At 35.4% G+C, this 26,643-nt stretch overlaps 1 protein-coding gene across 4 annotated transcripts in view; it reads left to right on the top strand.

Moving 5' to 3' along the window:
- The window catches only part of BTBD9 (BTB domain containing 9), a 460,740-nt gene that overhangs the window by 37,759 nt on the left and 396,338 nt on the right, over positions 1-26,643 (top strand). For all 4 annotated transcript variants that reach the window (XM_051996861.1, XM_051996860.1, XM_051996862.1 and 1 more), the window contains exon 2: positions 23,265-23,476. In XM_051996861.1, the coding sequence (XP_051852821.1) occupies positions 23,292-23,476 (185 nt within the window). In that variant the 5' untranslated portion in view covers positions 23,265-23,291. The remainder of the gene's footprint in view (positions 1-23,264; positions 23,477-26,643) is intronic.

The raw sequence follows: 26,643 nt of genomic DNA, 5'->3' as shown, positions 1-26,643 counted from the left end.
TCTAAATCTACCACTAACCTTAAATTTCTATCTCTATGATTTCCAGTATTGCTAAATCCATTGCCTTTTCTTGATTCTGATCTTTGTTGACCTTTTGACATTGGTAGACATCTCCTTATTTTGTGTAATCTTAGTTTTCCTTTTACCTGATATTGTAGTTTTGTTATTGTTGGATCCATGTCTTATTCTCTATGTATATTTTTAAATGGACTCTCTTTTCCTATAGTCTCTCATTTGGGGATCTTGTGTTGTAGGCTGTGGAGCTTGAAAACTTGTGCTCTGTTGACGTTTAAGGTTGAGATGAAAATGAGACACTCTTGAGTTATTGAATATTGACAAAAGAGGAAATTTAGTTTGCCCACACATATCAAGGATATTCAACAAGGATATAGCAGTGCTTAGCTTTACTAGATGCAGCTGGTTGGTCATTCATCAAAGTTAGTAACTCATGTGGTCTCAGGCATCCACTAAGTCTGAGAGGTGAGGAGCCTCTCCATCTCAGGCTTTTTATTGACTCTAGCTCAAGAAGCTGCATTGGAGAAGTTGGAACTGATCAGGTTCTGTGGAGAGACTCTAAAGGATCTGAGGCTGAAGGAGGTTGTGAGTGTGGGAGTTGTTTGTTCAAAGGTGTGTCCGAATAAAGGAAAACTGCTTCGTGAAGATGCAGTCCTATGCATTCCTACCACACCTTTAATTGGTAAGTTTTGACTACCAGTTATCATCTTTCTTTATATAGTTCTCAAATCTCTATATATAATCCTAATCTGTCTCCTAAATTCAAGTCCCCTATAGCTAGTTGGCACATTGGACTGAAACCTCAGCCTAGAGTCAGGAAGACTCATTTTCCTAAGTTCAAATCTAGCCTCAGACACTAATAGGCTATATGACCTCCTGAATCACTTTGTCTCATTTTCCTATCTGTCAAATGAGCTGGTGAAACATGACTGAAAAATTATTGTACATGCATAGCTTACTAGGTCTCTGCTTGGATGTTGTAACTTGCCTCTCAAATTTAAAATGTGCAGAATTAAGCACATCTTCTCCCTTAAACTAATTTTTTCCCCTTTTTCTGTGAAAAATCACCATTCTTCTTTGGTTACCCAGATTCAGAATTTCTGGTACTTCCCTTTTCCATATATTCGTCATTTAATCATTTTCCTTATCTTGTTGATTCTATTTCTTTAACATCTCTTGAATCCATTCCCATTTCTTTGCTTTTCAGCTCTGCTATTCAGGTCTTCATTATCTGTTTTCTAGACTATTACTACACAGAAACACACGGACACACACACACACACATTCTCTCTCTCTCTCTCTCTCTCTCTCTCTCTCACTCATCCTGGTCAATCCCCACCCTCAAATAGCCCTCACGTGGATGCCAAAATAGTCTTTCTAAGCTACCAGATCTAATCATGCAATTTTCTGCTCAAAATTTCTCAGTAGCTTTCTTTTGCCTTGAATAAAGTACAAACGCCCTAGCATTTAAATCACCCAACAGGCTTGACTTCAGTCTGTCTTTCCAAACGTTTTGTATCCTTCCTTTTATACTTTATATTCTAGGCCAAACTGGTCTGCTGATTTTTTCATCTTTGTGCCTCACACTGAGTCCACATGTTTTTAGTACATAGATTGCTAGCCTTGGAATTATGAGATTCAAGTATTGTTCTGCCCCTTATTAACTGTGTGACTATGGTGACCAGTGGAACTCTTTTAAGACAGTAAGTTGCATTTGGGATAGTGAAGGAAATTCTTTACTTTGGTTTTTGGTGCCAATGAGATCACAGATGTGGTTCATACCTTGCCTCCAATCCTTCTTCAATTAAAAAAAAAAATCAATAGGATATAAGCTTCCTAATGGCAGAAAGAGTTTTCATTTTATTCTTAGCATTGTGCTCTTACAAATAAGGGCTTAGATATTTATTAGCTTGAATGAAGTTAAATGATCAAATATTAATGTATTAATCAATTATAATGTATTATTAAAGTTACTTTGTAATTCTATAATTTTTCCTGAGGTACCTCCTCAGGAAATTGAGAAAAAAATTGCGTATTGAGAAAATTGAGGGAAAAAAATTGAATTGAGAAAAAAAAGTAATATATGATTAAGGCAAAAGATGTTATTTACTTCTGTTTATAATCAGCATGATTCACAACAATGTAAATTAAAGAAATACAAACATTTGGGTACAGTACTGATCCTCAATTGTTATTCATCAATATTTTATCTAAGTTTGGGCTCTTCAGCTCTGTTTAAAAGGAAAATGTATTTGTTCATCTGAGTTCAAATCCAGCCTCAAACCTTACTAGCTATGTGATGCTAGGCAAATCATTTAACTTTTATTGCCACATGCAGAATGAGTTGGATAAGGAAATGGCAAATCATACCAGTATCTTTACTACCAAAAAACCTCAAGTACGACCTCAAGTCAAGGACAAGTAGAGTAAGTCCTGTCTGAACAACAAACTAGAAGTAAAATTCCCGAACATCCAAGCAATTTTCTTTTTGCTGCTTCTTTGAACCTGCTATAGAGCCTAATTGAAGATTCTTATTAATAAAAATAATGATTTTGCAGAGCCAAGATAGCTGAGAGTAGGCAGGACATTGTCTGAACTCTCCCCAACTTTCCTCAGAATCAGTCAACCCTCAGGATGGATTTTGGAATGACAAAATCAACAAAAATTCAGAGTGTAATAATTTTCCAGCATAAGATATCTTGTAAAGACTTTAGGAAAGATCTGTCTCAATTGGGGAAAGGGGTTATACAGCCCAGTGCAGGCAGAAACAGGGAAGCTCAGAGCAGGGAATCTAGTGGGAAGCTTTTAGCAAAACAAAATAAAACAAATGAGCAGTGTTGGCTACTCTGTCCTGGTTCAGAAGGACAGTGGATCTGCAGAGCATTTATGAGACCTGCAACTACAGAAGACAATTTGTGAGCTCCCAAACCACAGCATAACAGACAGGATTTGGCCAAGCCCACATCCAGCTCAGTGGGAATGTAAGTCCCTTTGCAAAAGAAGTTTGGGTCAATATTCCCTGTGCCTTAGAAGCAGAACTTAACTTTTAAAAATGAACATAAAAGAGCTTTGACTATAGAAGCTGCTATGAAGACAGGAAATATCAGAACACAAATCCAGAAGAAGACAGCAAAAGCAAAATACCTTCTGGTAAAGCTTCAAATGGTGGAGGTATGAGCTGGTCTCCAGCTTTAAAAGGCTCTCTTGAAAGAGTTCAAAAATGATCTTAAAAGATAGATAGAAGAAAAATGGGGGAAAGAAATGAGAACTATGCCAGGGAATGATGAAAGTTTTGGGAGAGGGAGATGTTAACAGCTTAGAAAAGGAAGTCTATAACTAAAGAAATCAACTCCTTAAAAAGTAAACTTAGTGAAATGGAAAAAGAAAACAACTCTTAAAAAAAATAGAATTGACGACATGGGGGAAAAAAATCCATTGAACAAAACAGCTCCTTTAAAAATACAATTGGCCAAATGTGAAAGGAAACCAAAAAACTATATGAAGAAAATGATTCTATAAAAATTAGAATTGGACAAATGGAAGTGAATTACTCAATGAGAAATCAAGATTCAATTGGATAAAATGAAAAAAAAGAACAAAATATATAATAATTTATTGGAAAAACAATTAACCTGGAAAATAGATCTAGGAGAGACAATCTAAATATTATTGAACTAGCTAAAAGCCAGGATGGAAAAAAGCTAGATCACATCTTTCAGGAAGTCATCTAGGAATTTTAAATTGCTCTAATATCCTAGAACCAAAGGGCAAAATAGGCTTTGAAAGAATCTACCAATTATCTCCTGAAAGATCCCAAAATGAAAACTTCAAGGAATATTGTAGTTAAATTACAGAATTATCAGATCAAGGAGAAAATACTGAAAGTAGCCAGAAAGAAACAGTTCAAATATCGAGGAGTCACAATCAGGATTACCCAGAATCTATAAGGTTCCACATTAAAGGATTGGAGGGCCTGGAATATGATATTCTAGAAGACTAAGAAGCTTAGGCTACAACTCAAGAATCAACTACCCAGCAAATTAAGCATTATTTTTCAGGAGGAAAGATGGACATTCATTGAAATAAGGTATATTCAATCATTTCTGATGAAAAGACCAGAGCTGAACAGAAAATTTGATCTTCAAATGAAATACTCAAGAGAAACATAAAAAGGTAAATGGAAGGGAAAAAATGTTTTTTAAAAGATTAAGTTTGTCATCCCTACATAAGAAGATGATATATATATTTCTTGAGAACTGCATCTTTGTTGGAAGGGTTAGAAAAGTTAGAAAAGGATATACTTAGTGTGTGTAGTAGGTATAAATTGACTTTGATGTGATAATATAAAAAAAATAGGGGTGAAAGAGATTATACTGGAAGAGAAAAAGGGAGGTAAAATGGGATAACTAAAGAGGCCACAAACGACTTGCTATAATACTAAATATATATGCACTAAGTGGTATAGCATCCACATTCTTTTTTTTTTTTTTTTAATTTTTATTTAATAATTACTTTATATTGACACTCGTTTCTGTTCCAATTTTTTTTTCCCTCCCTCCCTCCACCCCCTCCCCTAGATGGCAAGCAGTCCTTTATATGTTGGATATGTTGCAGTATATCCTAGATACAATATATGTTTGCAGAACCGAACAGTTCTCTTGTTGCATAGGGAGAATTGGATTCAGAAGGTATAAATAACCCGGGAAGAAAAACAAAAATGCAGATAGTTCACATTCGTTTCCCAGTGTTCTTTCTTTGGGTGTAGCTGCTTTTGTCCATCATTTATCAATTAAAACTCAGGTCTCTTTGTCAAAGAAATCCCCTTCCATCAAAATATGTCCTCATACAATATCGTTGTCGAAGTGTATAATGATCTCCTGGTTCTGCTCATTTCACTTAGCATCAGTTCATGTAAGTCTCGCCAGTCCTCTCTGTATTCATCCTGCTGGTCATTTCTTACAGAACAATAATATTCCATAACATTCATATACCATAATTTACCCAGCCATTCTCCAATTGATGGGCATCCATTCATTTTCCAGTTTCTAGCCACTACAAACAGGGCTGCTACAAACATTTTGGCACATACAGGTCCCTTTCCCTTCTTTAGTATTTCTTTGGATATAAGCCCAATAGAAACACTGCTGGATCAAAGGGTATGCACAATTTGATAATTTTTTGGGCATAATTCCAGATTGCTCTCCAGAATGGTTGGATTCGTTCACAACTCCACCAACAATGCAATAGTGTCCCAGTTTTCCCGCATCCCCTCCAACATTCATCATTATTTTTTCCTGTCATCTTAGCCAATCTGACAGGTGTGTAGTGGTATCTCAGAGTTGTCTTAATTTAGCATCCACATTCTTAGAGCAGAAGTTAAGTGAGTTGCAAAAAGAAATAGATAAAACTATATTAGTGAGGGATCTCAACTTCCCTCTATCAAACTAGGTACATATAAACACAAAATAAACAAGAAAGAAGATAAGGGAGATGATTGGAATTTTAGAAAAGTTGGATATAATAGATCTTTGGAAAAAATTGAATGGGACTAGAAAAGAATATGCCTTTTTCTCAGCAGTATATGGCACTTACACAAAAATTGACCACATTGTAGGGCATAAAAACTTCACAATCAAATGCAGAAATAATAAATGCATCCTTTTCAGATCATGATACAATAAAAAATTATTTGTAATAAAGAGCCATGGAAAAATAGACCAAAAATTAATTGGAAACTAAATAATCTAATCCTATAGAATGAGTGGACCAAACAAAAAATCATAGAAACCATCATTTCATCCAAGAGAAAAACAATAATGAAACAACATGTCAAAACTTATGAGATGCCTCCAAAAGATTCTTAGGGGAAATTTTATATCTCTACATGTTTAGATGAATAAAATAGAGAAAAAGAAGATCAGTAAATTGGACATGCAATTAAAAAAAGAACAAATTAAAATGCCTCATTTAAATATGAAATTAAAAATAGTAAAAACCAAAGGAGAGATTAATAAAATCGAAAGTTAGAAAAGTATTGAACTAATAAACAAAACTAAGAGTTAGTTTTATGAAAAAACTAACAACATAGGTAAGCCTTTGGTTAATTTAAATAGAAAAAGTAAAGAAGAAAACCAAATTACCAGTATCAAAACTAAATAGGGTAAACTTGGCATTGAATAAACAAGAATTTAATGTAATAATTAGGAGTTATTTTGCTCAATTGTTTGCCATTAAATCTGATAACCTAAATAGATGAATACTTATAAAAATAAAGATTCCCAGATTAAGAGGCAAGGAAATAAAATATTTAAGAAGTCCCATTTTAGAAAAAGAAATTGAACTACCCATTAATGAACTCTCCAAGAAGAAATCTCCAGGTCCAGATGGATTAACAAATGAATTCTACCAGATAGTTAAAGAACAATTATTTGTAATGCTGTGTATAATGTATTTGGAAAAATAGGGGAAGAAGTCATTACCAAATTCCTTTTCTAACACAGCTATAGTGTTGATACCTGAACCAGGAAGGGCCAAAACTATTGATGCAAAAAGCTTAAATAAAATATTAGCAAATAGATTACAGAAACTTATCACAAGAATGATACACTTTTTCCAAGTGGGATATTTACCAGGAAAACTATCAGCATAATTGATAATATTGATAACAAAACTAACATAAATCATATAATTATCTCAGTAGATTCAGGAAAAACTTTTGTCAAAATACAACACCCATTCTTGTTTAAAAAAAAAAAAAACACTAGGGAGCATAAGAATAAATGGAGAGTTTTACTTTAAAAAAATAAACAAATTAAAATTAAATAAAATAAGATGAGATAGCATCTATCAAAAACCCTAGCAAGTATTGTATGTTATGTGGATATGTAGAAGCATTCCCAATAAGATCAGGAGAGGTAATATGATTGCCCATTATCACCACTATTTTTCAATATTATACTAGAAATGTTAGCCTTAGCAATAAGAGAAGGATAAGAAATTGAAGGAATTAGAGTATGTAATAAGGAAACAGAACTTAAAACTCTTTGCAGATGAAATGATGGTATATTTAGGGAATCCTAGAGAATCAATTAAAAATTTCTAGAAACAACAATTTTATACAGTTTTACAGGATATAAAATAAACTTACATAAATCATCAGCATTTTATAGATGTAACAAAGTCCAGCAGCAAAAAATAGAGAGATATCATTTAAAATAATTGTAGATAACAAAATATTTGGGAGCCTACGTGCCAAGACAAAGTCAGGAACTATAAGAACACAAATTACAAAACACTTTTCACATAAATAAAGTTAGACCTAAACAATGGAAAGAATATCAACTGCTCAGTTAATATATTAACTTAAGGTTAAGTTAATAATAAAAATGACAGTGTTACCTAAATGGATCTAGTTAATTCAGTTATTCAGTGATATATCAAACTACCAAGAAATTACTTTTTAAAGCTAGAAAAAAATAACCAAATTCATATGGAAGAGCAAAAGGTCATGAATTTCAAAGGAATTAATAAGAAATGCAAAGGAAGGTAGCTTATACTCTACCAGATCTAAAATTAAGGTAGTTACCATCAAAACTATTTGGTACTGGCTAAGAAACAGAGTAATGGAGCAGTGGAATAGGTCAGGTTCATAAGAGACAGTAGTAATCCAGTGTTTGATAAACCCAAAGACTCTAGCTTCTGGCATAAGAACTCACTATTTGACAAAAATTACTGGGAAAATCTGAAAAGAATGTGGCAGGAACTAGGCATTGTTCGACATCAGACACCCTATACCATAAATAAGATCAAAATGGGTTTACGATTTAGATGTAAAGGATGTAAAGAAATTTAGATGTAAGCTAATTAGGAGAATAAGGAATAGTCTACATCTCAGATCTGTGGAGAAAGGAAGAATTTATGGCCAAAGAAAAACTAGAGAACATTATGAAATGTAAAATTGGTAATTGTGATTACATTAAATTAAACTGTTTTTCCACAAACAAAACCAATGTAGCCCAGGTTAGAAGAGAAGCAGAAAGCTAGGAAACAATTTTTACATCCAATGTTTTGGATAAAGGCCTCATTTCTAAAATATATGGAGATTTGACTCAAATTTATACATGCCATTTTCCAATTGATAAATGGTCAAAGGATGTGAATGGGACATTTTCAGATGAAGAAATTGAAGCCGTTTCTAGTCACGAAAATATTTTCAATCACTATTTATTAGAGAAATGCAAATTAAGACAACTCTGAGGTACCACTTCACATATTGGCTAATGACAGGAAAAGATCATGATAAATGTTGGAAGGGGTGATGGGCTGAAGCTCAAGTTGATGCACTGAGGTCCCGAGCATGTGAGGCTAAATAATAATTGGACCATACTCTATTAATATATATGCTTGGAGAAAGAATGGCCCCAGCCCACTCTTTGTGCATGTCCTGATGTATTGTATAGGAAATGACGATTTTGGTGCGTGGAGGCAGAGGGGGGAGCAGAGAGAAGTAGAAAGAGACTGCTGGCTGGCGTCTTGTTGCAGCTGGTCACATTGCTAATCCCCCTTCACTTCAAAAAGAGTAAAGATTGAAGATTTTCCTTAACCTGAATTCCTGACTCTGGCTGATTTTAAAATACGTGGTCATCACATTTGGCGCCCAACGTGGGGCTGTTTTTCATTCCCTGTGACAAAACTGTCCATTCATATCTTTTATAAGACTCAGCTAAGTTAACGCTGGGCACTGAAAAGGCAAATATTTTCATATCCTCCTTATCCAGAGGGATAGAATAGAAACAATCCTTAATATCTATGATCCAAAGAGGACATTTTCTAGGTAATTGAGTAGGAGATAGAAGTCCAGCCTGAAGAGTTCCCATAGTTTCCATCTATTCATTCACCTTTCTTAAATCAGTCAACATCCTCCATTTCCCAGATTTCTTTTTTACATCAAACTGGGGAATGCCAAGGACTTAGAGAAGGTTTTAAGTGTCCTTGGTCAAGCTGCTCCTGTACTATATCTAATAAGGCTTGAATTTTATTGCTACCTAAGGGCCACTGTTCTATCCATACTGGTGTATCAGTTTTCCATTGGATAGGAACAGGTGAAATTGTTGGCAGGCCTTCAACAGCAGCCCTGTTTAAAAAACCAAAGTACTCATTTTTAACCCTAATTGCTGTAAAACGTCTCTTCCCCACAGATTGATGGGGATTTTTTCAACTATAAAAGGAGTAAAAACTCCTGTTTTGCCTTCAAAAGTCCATCTTATAGGGGCAGCACTAACTTCAGCTGCTATTGATCCTCCTATGCCAGACATGTAGGTGTCTGCTTTAATCTTTGGCCAGTGACTGGGCCTGGGCCAATTGGCACCTCTAATGACTATACAATCTGCATCTGTGTCTACCAATCCTTCAAATGGTAGGCCATTTATATAGATTGTGAGCATAGTTCGGTCAGCTATTACAGCTGCTGTCCAGTATATTCCTGGATTTTGTGGTCTGGAGTCAGAATCTGGGTGACTATCACCAAGTTGCTTATTAAGATTCTGTATGAGTAAACCTATGCTACTACTTCTCCTGGGTGATAAGTCACACATTATCTACCTGTATTAGTGACTGGGATATTATCTACACGTTCCCCAGTTTCCCACATCAGTGTGTGGATGGACACTGTTTTGTACGTATAAAAAGGAGGTGAAAATGGTCAAGCCTATTGTGCCTGGAGGCAAGGGATCCATAGGCTGGAGAGGAACAGATTTCACCTCTCCAGGGGGGATCTCAGTTGTCCCAGCTGCATACAACTCTATTTTCCCCAATTGTAATCCCTTTCTCCCATCAGGTTGCTTCTTGGTTGATTGGTCATGTCTGGGTACTGGACTTCTAGGCACTCTCTAGGTGCACTATTGGCTGCCATCATGCCCCAAGTGTTTTTTGCTTGGGGCCCTGGGTCTGGGCCCCTCATCCCATTTCCCTGAATCTGTCTACATTCTGAGGCCCAATGGAAGCCTCTGTTGCATTTTAGACATGGGGTATTGGGTCTTGTTCTCCCACCCTATTTTCTCATTCTCTCTCTATACCAACATTGAGCTTTCAGATGCCCTATTTTACCACACTGAAAGCATTGATGAGTCTCTCTGGAAGTCCCTTGCCAGAAGGGACCCTGTCTTCCCATGTTGGGTTCTTGGGAAGTCTGCATCATAGTCTGGCTATAAAAAGGCATTTGTGCCTACTGTGGCACAGCATCTTATGAGCTCCTCTAAAGGAGCATCTTTGTGCAGTCCTAGTATAATTCTTCTGCAAACCTCATTAGCATTTTCCTTAGCAAGTTGCCTTACAATAATGTTTGTTACTGCATTTTCCCCATTAGTTCTTGTGATAGCTGTCTGCAAGCGTCCCACAAAGTCAGCAAAGGGTTCATTTGGCCCTTGTGTTATTTTTGTGGAGGCCTCACCCTTGTCATTTTTATTGTGGAGAGAAGCCCACGCTTTGATAGCATTAGCAGCAATTTTCTCATATGATGCTATGGAATAATTAATCTGTACTGCGACGTCTGCATAGGAACCTACACCTGTTAGTAGGTCACAGGTGATTGCAGCATGAATTGCACTTTGACTATTTTGTTGGGCTTGTATCCTACAGAGCTCACTGTATTCAGAAAGCCACAAGTAGTTTTGTTCAGGTTCTAGGCATACCCTTGCTATAGATTTCCAGTCATTAGGGGTCAAGATTTCAAAAGCCAAATTCTGTAATAACATCTTAACATAAGCTGATGTAGCCCCATAAAGAATGCAAGTCTTTTTCAGATCTTTGAGGATTTCTATATCAAAAGGAGAGTATTTTCTACTTTCTTGACCTGAAGAGTTAAATTGTTGAATCACAGGAAAAATGTGAGCTTGAAGTTCAGTTACATCTCTCTCTTCCGCCTTGGCCTTAATTAGTCCCTTTTGCAATCTAGTCATAGAAGTGGTTGGATGGAGTGGGGGAGGGAGGTGCTGGTGCTGTCACTGCCCCTCCTCCCCTCACTATTCCTCCTCCCTCCATCCCAGAGGGTGGAGTTGACGGAGGAGAGTCAATTACCTGCTCCTTGGATGGGGCTGAAGCTGCTTCCTGGAGTGGAAAGTCACCACACCCTTGAGCCTCACTTAAAAGTCTCCATGCTCTGTGGGGATACAGTCATTAATCTGTTCATTGTCTTCCTCCTTTATCTCAGGCTTCCCCATTTGGCTGTTCCTAGAACTTTTCTTTTTTCTATAACTTATACGATTTTTTAAGGCCAACTGTATTATATTGTATACATAGAATGCCTCTGTGGAAATTGAATGAGGACCATTTTCTTTGTAGTATGCGGAGAGCTGTTGCCCAATTAATGTCCAATTATCTGGAGAGATTTGCTCTTCCTCTTAAGAACCAAGGGGAGGTGCATTTTAATGTATCTCTAGCTGTCTGTTCCCAAGTTATAAGTAGCCCGTGTCCTTCTATCAGCTTAAGCATGCTTTCTATAGTGCCACTCCTGGGTGGGGGTAGAGGGGTTGGGGTGGGGGTGTGGGAAGGAGAATTTTTAGCTAGCATCTGTCCCAGTTCAGCCAAAAAAGGTTACTAGTATAGTTTTTAAGAAAATAAGTTCCCTGTTTGTCTATTATAATACTCACCTAAGTTCCTGGTCACCGGAGACTTCTTCAGTCAAAGTAGGGTCCTTGGTTCCCACGCTTATTGATTTATATTGTTATACATTACTTGCATGTACAATTCATGTTTGTTACACTATATTGAGCCTGCACTGACTGAGGGAGAGGGTCATCACTAATTGCCTCTGCATTATTGCTATGTGCTTGTGTAATACCTCCCATGCTGATGGGTTTGTGCATAATAAGACCCTCCAGCCCAGAAACCCACTAGCAACCCCCACTTCCCTTTGGTGCTTTTCATCTCCCTTCCTGAGATGTCACGGAGGGCGTGATCATCTTCTTTTTAGTGCTTTCACCTCCCTTCCTGAGAAGTCAGGGGGGTTGTGATCACCTCCTTTTCGGTGTTTTCACTTCTTTTCTTGAGAAGTCAGGGAGGGTGCGATTGCCTCCCCTTGGGGGCTCTGACCTCCCTGAGGAGTCAGGGATGGCATGACCACCTGTGTTCTAAAACAAAAGAAAGCGGGAGATGTAATGGGCTGAAGCTTGAGTTGATACACTGAGGTCCCAAGCACGTGAGGCTAAATAGTAATTGGACCATACTCTATTAATATATATGCTTGGAGAAAGAATGATCCCCACCCACTCTTTGTGCAAGTGTTGTATAGGAAATGATGATTTTGGTGGGTGGAGGCGGGGGCAGGGAGGGGGGAGAGAGAAGCAGAAAGAGATTGCTCGCTGGCATCTTGTTGCAGCTGCTCACATTGCTAATCTCCCTTCACCTCAAAAAGAATAAAGATTGAAGATTTTTCTCTTAACCTGAATTCCTGACTCTGGCTGATTTTAAAATTCGCAGTCATCACAGGAAGGGATGTGGGGAAAATATGCATTGTTGAAGGAGTTGTGAACTGATGCAACCATTCTGGAGAGCAATTTGGAACTATGCCCAAAGAGATATTAAACTGGGCATACTCTTTTTCTAGCAGTATCTCTACTGGGTCTATATCCAAAAGAGAATTGTAGAAGAAGGAAAAGAATCCACATGTGCAAAAATGTTTGTAGTAGTCCTTTTTCTAGTGACAATTAATTGGAAATTGAGTGAATGCCTATCAGTTTGGAAATGTTTGACTAAGTTATGGTATATGAATGTAATGGAATAGTATTGTTCTATAAGAAACAATCAACAGAATGATTTCAGAAAGGCCTGGAGAGACTTTCATGAACTGATTCTAAGTGAAGTAAAAAAAAAAAAAAAAAACCAACAGTAAAGGATTATGTTATGATCAACTGTGATGAACTTGGCTCTTCAGCAATGAGGTTATTCAAGGCAATTCCAATAGACTTGTGATGGAAAGTGCCATCTTCTCCAGAGAGACAACTATGGAGATCGGATGTGGATCAAAGCATACTATTTTCATCTCTTTTTTGTTTGTTTGTTTGTTTGTTTGTTTACTTCTCTCTCTCTCTCTCTCTCTCTCCCCCCCCTCTCTTTTTAACTTTTGATCTGATGTTTTTGTGCTGCATGACAAATATGGAAATATGTTTAGAAGAATTACACATGTTTAACCTAGATCAGATTCTTTGCTCTCTTGGGGTAGGAAGGGAGAAACATTTCAAACACAGGTTTTTGCAAAACTGACTATTGAATACTGTCTTGGCCTGTATCTGAAGAAATAAAATACTATTAAAAAATAGTTTATTAATGTGTAAATGGGGGATCATGTTGAAAAAAAATCCATTTTTCTGTTGGCATTCCTGATTATTCTGTGAAGGATTCTATCCTTGTCTTTTCTACCTCCCATTCTTTCCTTTCTTCACTGTTTGGGAGAAGAAATAGTTCTGTTCTTAGATGTGTTATTTACTGTATAAGAGAGATTAAGCAATCAACTTTTTATATATCACATTCTTCTTTGAAGTGTACTATTTAATTTGTAAATCAGTTTGAACTGAATTTAATGAGTAGAATTAAATTGGATTGCACCCACTGGTTGCTTCTGAACTAACTTTAGCTCTTTTCTGTTGGTCCCTCTGCCAGGGATTTAAATATGTGGAGTAAAAAATTTTTTGTTTAACTTAAACAAACATATTTGAATAAAAGAGAAGGGTATTTTTGACAAGATGTATAATAATCATTTCCAAATAAGTTTAGATGGAGAAATATCTTCTTTTAATATTTCTTTAAGTTTTGTACTAACTTTAAGTTCATTTTGATTAACTCAAATATAGTCATATGGATATTAATAGAACATTAAAAAAATTATAATTTTCTGATTCATTTCCTAAATATTTTCAGAATTAGCTGGAAAAAAAGACCTAGCTATCTAGTACCCCTAACTATACTGTGCCATATTGAAGGCGAAGGAACTAATCAGATTATTTAAATAAGCCCTAACCTTAAAATGATAGTAAATGTCACTCTATTATTTATGATATAAGGTGGCTGGTATTAGAGACAGGCAAGTAGGTCAAAAATAAGAATATTTGAGCTTAGTGTTTGTGGGGATTGTAGATCTATCAAGAGAAAGCAGGAGGCTTGAAGGGCAAGATTAGATGATTTGGGAAGTATTTCTGGGCACTTAGCAACTTTACTTAGATTTTATTTTTGCCAGGGGGTGGGGTGGGTGTAGAGGGATGTTAACAGAGAAAAATAACCCCTTCATCTCTTGTCTTTAGGCCACTATTACTATCTCTTTTTTAAAATATGATTAAATTTATTTAGTATTTTATTTCTCTCCAGTTAAATATAAAAACATTTTAAACATAAATTTCAGAAATTTTGAATTCCATCCCACTCCCCTTATTGAGAAGAAAAGCAATTTGATACTGGTCATATGTGGAATACTACCTGTTTTTTACTTTGCACTGTTTATATTAAAAGAAAAACATTTTAAAGTGCTTGAATGTATTTTGCACATAAGAATACCTCAGCCAGGAAAAGGTCTAGCCTATGAAAGAAGCAGGAGATTCATTGAGGTTGTTGGTAAATAGAAGTTACATAGCACTGAGAAGGTATTTTGTAGTTCTGCCAAGTTATTTTTGACCTGTTAAGATCATTAAAAGAGAATTGTACAATATTTAAAAATTAATAACCATAAACTTTTCTTTATACATATAGAATTATTGGGTAAAGAAGCACACCTTTCAAAAAAGAAAAAAATTATAGTAGGTCTAAGAGTTTGCAGTAGATATGACATTCTTTCTCATACTTTACTTTTCAATATTCATTTTTGAAGTGAGGAAATCTGGTAATAGGTCTTTCTTCTAGCCAGACTACCCTTGTATCTTCATGGGATCACCATGAAGAAAGACTTCATTTAGTATTTCTTTCAAATAGGAAGGACCTAAAATCTGGCTTCCTGAATTTTGGTGGTGGATTTTGATGTTCCTCACTGTATCTCTTATTTTATTCTAATTGTGATGTTACTTCTCAGCAGAATTTAGAGTTGAGTGGTGGCTATGTTATCAAAATCAAAGTTGCATAATTTTTAATAGTTAATTTACACTTGCTTTTTTAAATTTGTACATGCTAACAGTATATATTATCAGAATTAGAGAGGTATCTTTCCCCTGATGAAAACGGAAGGTGATTTTTTGTGTGTGCATATTTAAGATGCAGACAGGACATCATTTATCTCCCCAAGTGATATTAATTTAAAATTTAAGGAATACTTTTTAAAATTATATACCACAGGGGTACCAAGAGCAGAGAAATTGCAAAACCATATGCTCGTAAATGCCATCTCTTCCCTCTGGAGAAAGATCATTTATATTCTGCAATTAAAGAGCAGAAAGTCTTTTTCCCTATAAAATCTCTTCAGTCAGGAAATAGCCTAGGCAAAGATGGCTTCCTTGGGGAATTTTCTGCATCTTCCAAGGACTTACTGATACCTCTCCCTTGTAAAATTTTACTCTTTGAGTGTTTTCGCTAAAACCCAAAGAAAACATTTGGTTTCTGAAAATATTTCAAGCCCTTGTTTGGTAAAGTCCACAAATCCTACTTGCCTGATGAATTTTGATGGGAATGAATTTAAATCCGTCTTTGCTTTTTTGAAAGAAATTATGACATGAGTACAATATGACATTATATAATACTGTTTTTGCTTTAGTTGATGAAATTTTTTTTTTTTTTTTTTTGCTTGGGTTGAGAGAAAGGATTCAAATAACTAAAAGGAAAACAAAATTGGGGGGAAATTTTATGGAGAATTTTTCAGATAAGGGTCTCAAAATACATAAAGAACTTTGTCAAATTTATAAAAGTAAGAGTTATTCCCCATTTATTAAATGGTCAAAAGATATGAACAAGTCCTCCTCAGAGAGGACAGTGTGCGGGACTGTCAGATTATGATAGCCCATGATGCTGATGTTAACGTTTGTTGGAGGGCAGTTCGAGAGGCAGTTTTTGCAGAATGATGGCTATAGTGTATAGTCTCCCAGCTCCCCAAACTGTAGTATTGGATGGGGGGCATGCAGTGGTCAGTCTGCTCAGCAGGAGAAGCAGTAGGAGTAGTAGTGATAGCACGAGCAGTAATGGTGGAGGACCCAAGTCTCCTAGCAGCTCTGAACTCTGGGGCAACTACCAGATTCCCTGGACAGTGGGTGGATCCATAGCTTTGGCTTTCACCTCCATTTCCCCCAGGAAGCTTGTACAGTTTGGGTTGGGGAGATAAATATAAAAGTTGTGGTTCCTCTCTATGATTTGGGACAAGAAGAGAGGAGCCCAGTTGAGTTGGCTTGGGCTGGGCAGGGCTGGTCTAGCTTGGGTTGGCTTGTTTCTCTGTAGCAAGAAGCCCCATTTTGACTCTTTTACAACTGAGATAGGAAGAGAATGATGTCATGGAAGAATACTAGGAAGGGGAATACCCAAGGACTACCTACCTTCAGGCCTACTTCAACTCTGGGATAAATGAAGCCTTACTCAATTTTCACAACTGTCTTTTAGAAATCTCGATCTCATTCAGTGACATTTAAAAACCTTGGAAAATCAGTCCATCTTAGTAAAACCCATTCCTGAAAAAAAATCCCCTCCATTACAATCAGCATGTAGTAATCCAGGAACCTATCATCTCTATAATGAGTTAGCAGTTGGTAAAGATTCCAACAACACCCAACTTCTGAAAAGTCCCAATTATTAGAAAAATTTTCCATATATCAAGTATAAATCTACTTCTCCACAATTTTCACCATTCTCCTTATATACTCTGGGAAAATCAGAATCTGCTAGTAAATTGTATAACCATGTCAGAACCATAATTGGATAAACAGTATTTCTGTTCAAAGTTCATTGATATATGTATATGAATGATACAGAAACATAACTATAAAACATATATGTAAAAAAAATATATGTAAGCTAACTTTTTATGGTTAGTTATGTATACTTTTTAAAAATTATGTTTTTAATTTATCGAACAAAATCATGCTTCCTGCTTGGTTGACTGACCCATAAACTTTTCCACTGGCATTTGCCTACTCCATTTCCTTCTTTCTTAGTGTCTTTGCACAGGTACTCCTTCATGCTTTGAATTGTTTTGTTTTTTCTCTCCTTACCTCATCCTCTTGCTATTTCTAGTTTTTTCCTAAGCTCTGCTTTAGTTCCACCTCCCATAAAAATTCTATCCTGATGCCCACCCAGTACTTAGCACTGAGATCAAAAAAGATAAAAATATGCTTATCTGTGTTGATATTCATATCTCCTCCACACATAAGCTATAACTGCTTAAAGGGCAAGGATGGTTTCAATTTTTTACTTTATCCTAGGGTTTGATGTTTAATAAATGCTTTTTGACAAGGCAGCTAGGTGATGCAGTGGATAGAGCACCAGCCCTCAAGTCAGGAGGATCTGAGTTAAAATGTGACCTCAGACATTTTAATACTTCTTAGCCATGTGACCTTGGGCAAGTCACTTAACACCCCAATTGCCTCAGCAAAAAAATAAAAATAGAAAAATTTTGAAAAATGCTTTTTGAATGAATGGCTTCTGAGATAATTCAGTTTCATGTGAATAAATCTGGATTGGAGTTAGTAAGACCTGGAATAATATTAGTATCTATCTTACAAAGTTCATTTTAGCTCAAAAAAATAAGTGCAAAGAAAGTTATTTTTTACTATTTTTTGAAAGCGTGAACTGTCTTCCTTCAATCTGAACTTAACGATTTTATTTATATATCAGATTCTTAGGCAAAAGGCCATTATTCTTCAGCTTTTAGTTTTAGAGAGTTGCCTAAGACAGTAAAAGAAAGTATGTTTGCCCATGGTGACACACCAGTTTTTGTCAGAGATCAGACTTAAAATGAGAAAAAAAGAGAAAAATTTATTTTTTTTGCTCTTGAGAAAATTGTATTTGCAGTGTCATTTTTAAATTATTCATATTGTTCTTCTGGTTCTGCTCAATTTATCCTATATCAGTTTATGCAAATCTGTCTAGATTTCTCTACAACTCTTTCATTATTTAGCACAATAGTATTCCATTACATTCATTTTCCTATATTTGTACAGCCTTTCCCTAATTGAGGGGTACTCCCTTAATTTATACTTCTTTGCCATTACAAAAAAAAAATACAGTACTATAAATGTTTTTGTAAGTATTTTCTTATTTCTTTGCTCTCTTGGATTATGGTCCTAAGTAATAGTAATGCTAAGTATTCATAGTTTAGTAACTTTTTGAGCATAGTTTCAAATTGATTTCTAGAATTGCTTTATTTACCAATTTATAGCTCCACTAAATGTGCCTGGTTTCTCCCCATTCCCCTTCCAATTTTTGACATTTTCTGCTTTTGTCAGCTTTTCCAGTCCTGATGGATGTGAAATGGAAATTGAGTCAATTTTCATTTCTCCAATTACTAGTGATAATGGATCATTTTTTTTTTTTTTCATTTGGCTTTAGGTATCTTGGCTTTCTTCCTTATAAAATTGCCAATTCATAATTGAGCATTCATCATTTAGGAAATGGCTTTTATTATCACAAAGTTGATTCAGTTAGTTATAGATTTTGGAAATAAGAACTTTATCAGAGAAATGTATTGGAAAGACTCCCCACATGCTCCAGTTAACTGTTTTCCTTCTAATCTTAGCTATATTGGATTTGTTTGTGCAAAAACTTTAATTTTATGTAATAAGTTTTTTTTTAAAAAATCTATAATCTTCTCCATCCCTTGTTTGGCCATGAACTCTATTCTAGAAAATAATTTCTTTCTTATTCCTTCTACTTTTTAATGCTGTAATTTAAAAATATATAATGTATCCATTTGGAGCTTATTTTGATTTATAGTGTGAAATGTTGGTCTGAACCTAATTTCTGCCAGACTTTTGTAAAGTTTGTCCAGCAATTTTTGTCAAATGGATGAGCTCTCTTAACCCCAGTAACTAGGGTGTTGTTTTCTTCTAACCTAATTTGTTCTATTGATTTCTTTCTGTTTTTAGCCAGCACAAAATTGTTTTGATGATTACTGCTTTGTATTATAGTTTGAGATGTGGGTAGGATTCTTTCTACTTTTTTTCATTATTTCCCTTGTCAAACATGATTTCTTTCCCACCTGCATTTTGCAAATGCAGATTTATCTATTTTGTGTGAGTTGGGATCAACTAGTAGATAGAAGACAGGGATAAGCAGATACCAGATGTGGATTGGTAATTGACATCTGGGTAAATCAATCAGGGATGTAAAATGAAAACTTAGATACTCCATCTTGATTAAGTTCATATTTCGATATTTAACCTATATTGGATTGTGCTTGCTCTTTTGGGGAGGAGGTAAGGGGCAGGGAGAAGAAGAAAAATTTGGAACACAAGGTTTTGCCAAGGTGGATGTTGAAACCTATCTTTGCATGTATTTGGAAAAGTAAAATACTGTTTTAAAAAAAGATTTTTTAAAAAATTCATTTGTTATATGAGTAAATTACTTCCTTTGCTTCTGCAGGTGAATTGTTATTTTTTCTAAATCTCTAAAAGTAATTCTGTGGAAGTTTGATTTGCTTGGCACTGAATACATGAATAAATTCAGATATTATTGTCATATTTATTATATTAGCTCAGTCTGTGCATGAGTTTCTCTTCTTCCCATGCTTCAGACATGGGTGTTTTCTCCAAGAATCTGTCTTTAGTCGTCTTCTCTTATTTCTCTCTATTTTCTCCCTTGAGAATTTCATCTATTCCCATGATTTTAATTACTACCTCTATACAAATCACTCCCAACTCTATATTTCTATCCCTCATATTTTTCTTGAATGTTAATAGTTACCTCCTGTTGAGGATTCTCTCAAACTTGTCTTTCTTAATTGCCATATTTTCCAGAAACACTGGACCCAGAGTATAGAGACAGCCCTAAATGTGTCAGGATGAAGGTTCCTTCTTCCACCAGCTGACTAAATTTGTTCTTTTCATCCCAAGCTAGACTTCCTTTATACACTTGAGAATTAAGACAGGCTCAGTCAGGGTGCACTGGATTGGGAAACTGCTTGTGTAACTGGGACCCTTGAGATAAACAGATTTTTAAAAAATCCTTGTCTAGGATTCAGGCCCCTTCAGAATTTTTCTCTTTTATATTACTAATCTCCATCTTCTCATGCATCTACCAAACTAGTGGAAAGACAGTCTTTTCTGGAATATTATTTTGAATTCTTCAGCCTCTTTACATTTGTACATACCTAAGAAATTTTGAAGGGGGTCACTAGGTTTGCTACAGATTTGTTTATTAATTTTAAGTGTACTTTTAATGCAAGACACGCATTTTACTCTTTCTCAATTGATTATCATACTTTCCAATACCACTTCCGTGTTTCTGCTGTCCAAAAGGCATTCATCCACACCTCTTCATGTATTCTTTAAGCAAGCCTTTTTTGTTTGTTTGTTTTTGCATTGTTTATTTGTATTCAACTCCTTATGACTTTATGGATTGATTATACTGTCCATGGGGTTTTCATGACAAAAATATTAGAGTGGTTTTCCCTTTTCCTGAAGTGGATTAAAGTAAATAGAGGTTAAGGGACTTGCCCAATGTCACATATTTAGGAAGTTTGTGAGTTCAAATTTGAAGTTTTCCTGACTCCAGGGCTCTATCCATCTAGCTGCCCCTCTCTTTATACTTTATGTAGAACATAGAGGCCATTTACCTCAAGTTCCTTTCCTCCTCCCATCCGCAGTCTACGGTCCAGAACTTCTTAAATCATCTATCTCTTCTTGTTCTCCTTTATAAGATGTGACCCTTTCCTCATCAAGGCCAGCCTTTTTGTATTCTTAATTCCTTCTCCTCCAATCTCTTTGTACTCTTTAATTCTATCCCTTCCTCTTCTGTGTAGCAAATTGCCTCTACAGTCATCCATGTTTTCTCTCTAATTTTAATCTCCTTCCACTGCCTATGCTCATTCCCTCTTGTCCAAACCATGTCCATGTTGCTCCTTTTCTTTAAAAACAAACAAACAAAAACCTTGCTGGCTCCCTTTTTTCAGCTTTCAGGCTACATTTCTTCTCTTGTCACAGCCAAGTACTTAAAAACAAAAACAACAAAACCTTAGCTTTTTTCTTCTCATTCTTCAACCTTATTACTTAACTGAATTTTTCCTCAAATTAATCAAGGTGTTTAATTACCAAATTTGATGGGTCTTTAAGTTCTTATACTTCTTTATTTGTCTACAACATTTGATGTTATTGACCACCCTTTTCCTTCTGTGTACTTTCTCCTAGTTGTGATACTCTTCTCAGTTGTTTTCAACCTCTCTGGTCTCTATATATTTTTCTTGATCTCATCAGCTCCCAGCTTTTGTAGGTCATGCCTGACTAGTCTGGTGGTTTAAGTTTGGAATTGGAATGAAACGAGACTGTCCAACAGTTGCTAAAAGTTTTATGTAATCATAGCTGGAAAGTATACTGCACAAGAATACACTTATTCAAGTTGATCTGGTTCTCTTCATTGTCAAAAAGAAACTGGTCAACAAGATGGGGTGACTCTAACAACCATGAGATATTGCCAAGACTATTTAATGTGAGCTGGCCTCTTAACCTGGAGGCGATGGGAAAGCTTGGTTTTAGGTTTAATTGAGCCTTTGCCACTAGGACCAGGTAAATCTTGGGGACAATTTCCTTAACATTTAGAGAAAAAATTCACCTAGTCTACTGCATGGAAGGGACTTCTGGTAGAATTCTCCTACCTTAGATGGGTTCACTGATCATCTTTGTGCAGCTGACTCCCAGATATATAAATCCTCCCCTAGTCTTTTTCCTGTACTCCTGTTCTGTATCATCATTTGCATCTTGGCTATTTCAAACAGATTATCCCATTATCATCTCAAATTCAACATATCTAAAACAAAACTATTTAATACTGTCTCCTTCCTCCCTCCTCCCAATCTGTTGAGGACCATTATACTTGTCATGCAGGTTTGCAAAGTTGAAATTATCTTCAGCTTCTTATATTAAGGCACTGTTTCATTAATGCTTCTTACAACAGCAAGTAGATTGAGATCTATCTGAATTGTCATAGTTTAAAAATAAGAACAAATCTTGATCAGTTTTTCCTTTCCATTTCATTTCCTTCATTTGGCACTAAACATCTCATCAATTAAGAGATTATATAGAAAAGAAGATAAGTTCAAAAGAGATTTATATTCTTTATATCTGATTAGAGGCAAGAAGGGGATATTGAAATCTTCAAATCCATTTTTAAGTTGGCATGGTTATGTGTTTGTTTTGAAGATACTTTCCAACACCTTTTTCTCTTGGTCTGCCTTTCTTTTGTTCTCCTTTTCTTTCTCTTCCTCTTTCTTTCCTCCTCCCTTCTCTAATTTGCTGTGTGTGGTTGGTGTTCAGTAGGTGGAATATTTCCAGGATGGTAGTAATTGGTGAAAACATGATGTTATCTAATACCTCTTCTTCAGGTTTATGCTTGAAGCATAGATATTGTTTTGGGTAAGGTAAAAATACGGGATTTGAATGTTTCCAAATTTCCTCAAGATTGGATAACAAGGGAAATGTTGAGGTGCTTAATTATGATCCCATACATTATGGAATTATTATTTAGGCCCAAGTGAACACTCTTCTATGAAGATTGGGAAAATGGGGCAAACATTATTGGTTGGGTCAGGGATGAAAACAAAAGGAAATGAAGTAATTAAAACTGTATTGACTATAAAATAGTAGCCAGTCAACATTGCCATTATTCTTTCCAGAGAGTTTTGATTTAAATTGCCTGGCCAATGTCAGGAAGGTGGGCCATGGCTTGTTCCAGCAAAGTGAGAATAATCAAAAGCCTTTTGGAAATGTTTTTTGCTAATACTTTCAGTGCACCAAGACCTTAAAGAGTAAAAGACCTTACTATTGTAGCCATGCATAGCACATTTCTGTTCTGTAGCAAGCAATACCACTTTATATTTCCCAATGAGGAAGGATAACATTTGTGATTTCAGACATATAAGTGTGAATTGAATTATTGAAATTGCTCCAAATAAAGACTAATGGAATTGCCTTTCAAAAATAAAGCTTAGTTGATTCATAGAATAAATGCGTTATTGACATTTTCATTGAGTATGAAATCTTTCATTCATATAATCTTATGGGAAAAAAATTCTGCATTTGTAATTTAAATGGTTTTTTTTAAGATTGGAATTTTTTGTTAATTCTTATCCATTCTTTGTAAAATAGATCAGCGAATATTTTCTATTCTACAAAATGAGCAACAACCATCCACTGCGCCCCTACACTTCTGTGGGAGAAATTGATCATGTGCATATCTTGTCTGAAAATATTGGTGCCTTGTTAAATGGAGAAGAATATGGCGATGTGACATTTATAGTGGAAAAGACACGTTTTCCAGCCCACAGAGTCATTCTGGCTGCCAGGTGCCGCTATTTTCGGTAAGTGTTAATATTTTCTATAGAATTAAAATAAACTTTAGAAAATATTAGTCCTTGCTGTTTCACTGAGTATGCCACTAAATATACCCCCCAAATCCATGAAAATTGACAGCTACTTTTTCTTACTAGAGCCATCTTAGAATTATATTTCTAGCAAGTCCCTTGAAGGATGATTTTATATATAAATCAGACTACTCCTAAATAGTCTTAAGTTTTTTTTAAAGTGGGGGTGGGGAGTGAAGGTGGAGGTAGGAATGTGAAGGACTGGGAATAGAAAGCCAAATTTTGCTGTTATGCCTAGTATCTTCATTGACCACCTTTCTTCCATAACAGATTGGTTAGTTAATTCTATTTCAAGGGACATTTACTGACTTCCTGATTTGTTACAGTCTAAAAGTTGGGTCATGCTATGAATGCATTTTTTTGTTGTTGTTGTTTTAAACTCAAAAGAGAATTCTATTTATCAAACCCCTTTACATTAGTGCAATCAATTGAGGGACAGCTTTATAACTCTTAATTAAAGAAAACTCATTGTTGACTGAGATCTGAACAAAAAAAAAATAGATTCACTTCTTTACATATTTATTCTGCTTTCAAGAACTCTAAAGAGTTTATATAGTTTCTTTAAATAATAATAAAATCTTACTTGCTTTTATGCACTAGGTAATTTCCAAGTCTTAATTTTCAATTGTATAAATAATAAAATTTCTCTGTGCTTATGATTGACTAGTAAGAGAATACCATTGAAAAAATTGGCATTATGATAACTTGGCCTTGATTATACATTTTGTTTTTAATGTAAAGGATAAGGAGGGTCTAGAGAGATGATTATATTGCTTGGGAAAGATCATTATCTAAATTTGAATATATTGATAGCTTAAATAAAATTTCAGTACCCTCTTATAGAAACTGCAATTTGATGTTTTTGAATCATATGAATCAGCAATATAGTAGCAGTCTCTATTCAGTTACCTAACTATGCTTGTAATTGTTTAGATACTTCCATTAAAGATTTCTCTCTCCGGGTAATAATTTTTCTTGTTGCTTCTCCTTTTTAAAGTGTAATTCCAATAATTCCTTATCATATTTTCAGAAAGTTTCATCTTCTCCATATAAAAACTAGCAAGAGATGAGACAGCTGATTTATAGCAAGACAACATGCAAAAGTTGAATGCAAACTATTGCAGATTTGTTGATTTTTAACTTTTTGGATGTGGGCATTTTAATAGATTTTACTTGAAGACAATAGCAACATTTTTTTTTTAATCAATTTGTGAAGAAAACTATTTGGTTTGTTTTTTGTTTAAACTTTTGAAGGAAGCAAGTTAGTATTTTTAAACATGAAAATTTAATTTTGTACAGATTAACGTAGATTAAAGATCATTCTTCTAATTTTATTTGGAAATTTGCACCTTTGATCATCCTCTTTTTCTTCCTAATTTCTATATCCACTAGTTACTTCCTCTCTTGGTACAAACGTGTTCATATCTCCTCTACCCTTCAGTTAACAATAACAATATTGGCAATAAACTGTGTCACTTGATCTGACCATCCTTTAAATTTGAACTCTCTATCTTTGGTCCATTTCTCAATTATACTCATGGAAAAAGTTTTCACCTTCTCACTCCTTCCATTTACTTGTCTACCCTTTGCAGCTTTACTACCATCCCCATTACTCAGCTGAAACTATTCTTTTTATATTGCTAACAGTTTCTGAATTGAATTATCTTTAATTTTTTTTAAAATTCTGAACTTAACCCTCACCACCCCACACACTTTATTGAAAGAATAAGAAATGATATCTAGGCAATTTTGAAATACAGAGAGGGGGAAGAGAAAAGCTAACTCAGTAAAAAATGAAGTGAATTCCTCAGCTAATAGGGTAGAGAGACTTGAGAAAAGAGAAAGTATAGAATAGTTTGGTGGGTTAGACAAGAGTCAATTTGTTAGTTATTAATACATGTTAAGCAATTAGTCTTGTATAAGGCATTATACTGAGTTTTAGGGATACAGAAAGAAGCAAAAAAACATTCCCTGTCCTTCAGGAAGCTAACACTTTGATGGTAAACAATGAGGGAAAAAATCTTGTAGAAAGTGGAATTTTGCTGAAACTTAAAAAGAAACTGGGGAAGTCTGGAGATAGAACAAAGGAGGGAGAATCTTCCAAGTATGGGGGACAACCAGAGGAAAACACCTAGAGCCACAAAATGGAGTAGCTTGTTCCTGAAAAGTCAGGAGGCCAGCATCCCTATATTGAAGAGTGTGTCTCAGGAAGCAAAGACAAGAAGACTGAAAAAGGCAGGAGGGGATTAGGTTATAAAGAGCTTTGAAAGCTCGACAGAGCATTTTGTATTTGATCCTGGAGATAATAGGAAGCCATTAGGGTTTATTGAGTAGGGGAGTGACAGTGATTAGACTTATGGTATATGAAAATCACTATACTGGCTAAATGGAGGATGGATTATTGGAGTGGGGAGAATCTTGAAGCAGGCTGACCCACCAGCATTCTATTGCAGTGGACCAGATGTGAATTGAGTAGGGCTTGCAAAGAAAGTTGTCAGTCTCAGAAGAGAAAAGGGGGCATATTTGAGAGATGTTGCAAAAATGAAATCAGCAGGCCTTGGGAATAGCTTAGATATAAGGGGAGGGATGTGAGACAGTGAAGAGATGAAGATGAGATTTTAGGAAGAGTAAAAAGATTGCTTTACTATGGTGAGGAACCAGCTAAGATTAACATACATTAGTAGTGGATATAGTTAATTCAGTTGTGTTTTTCTTGTATTCAGTAATACTTGAGTTGCTTAAGAGATGGGTTGTAGATAATCCAGGATTGGAATTTGGCAAGGCACTAGCAAAAGTAAGATTCAAGGTTAAGGAGGGTACTGTCCTCCCCCAAGAGATAAGAGAGTAGAGAGAACATTGTCGAATTTAACAGATAAACTACATGGATGAGATTGGGAAAAGAAAAAAGTGAGGTCAGAACAGGGTATGACATGAGTGTAAATACTTGATAGATGAGCGAATTGGACATGGACATCCTTATGAAGACAAAAGAATGGATATTGACTTTGAAATCTTGTGCCAGGTAACACTGATCATTTTACTGGATCAAATATTGTTGCCTAATTCAGAAGATGAAACAAACAGATTATAGGTAGATGAGGAGA

The sequence above is a fragment of the Antechinus flavipes genome, chromosome 4 (assembly GCF_016432865.1).
Source record: "Antechinus flavipes isolate AdamAnt ecotype Samford, QLD, Australia chromosome 4, AdamAnt_v2, whole genome shotgun sequence".
Lineage (NCBI taxonomy): Eukaryota > Metazoa > Chordata > Mammalia > Dasyuromorphia > Dasyuridae > Antechinus > Antechinus flavipes.
The sequence above is the reverse complement of the archived record's forward strand: the minus strand, read 5'-3'. Positions and strand labels throughout refer to the sequence as shown.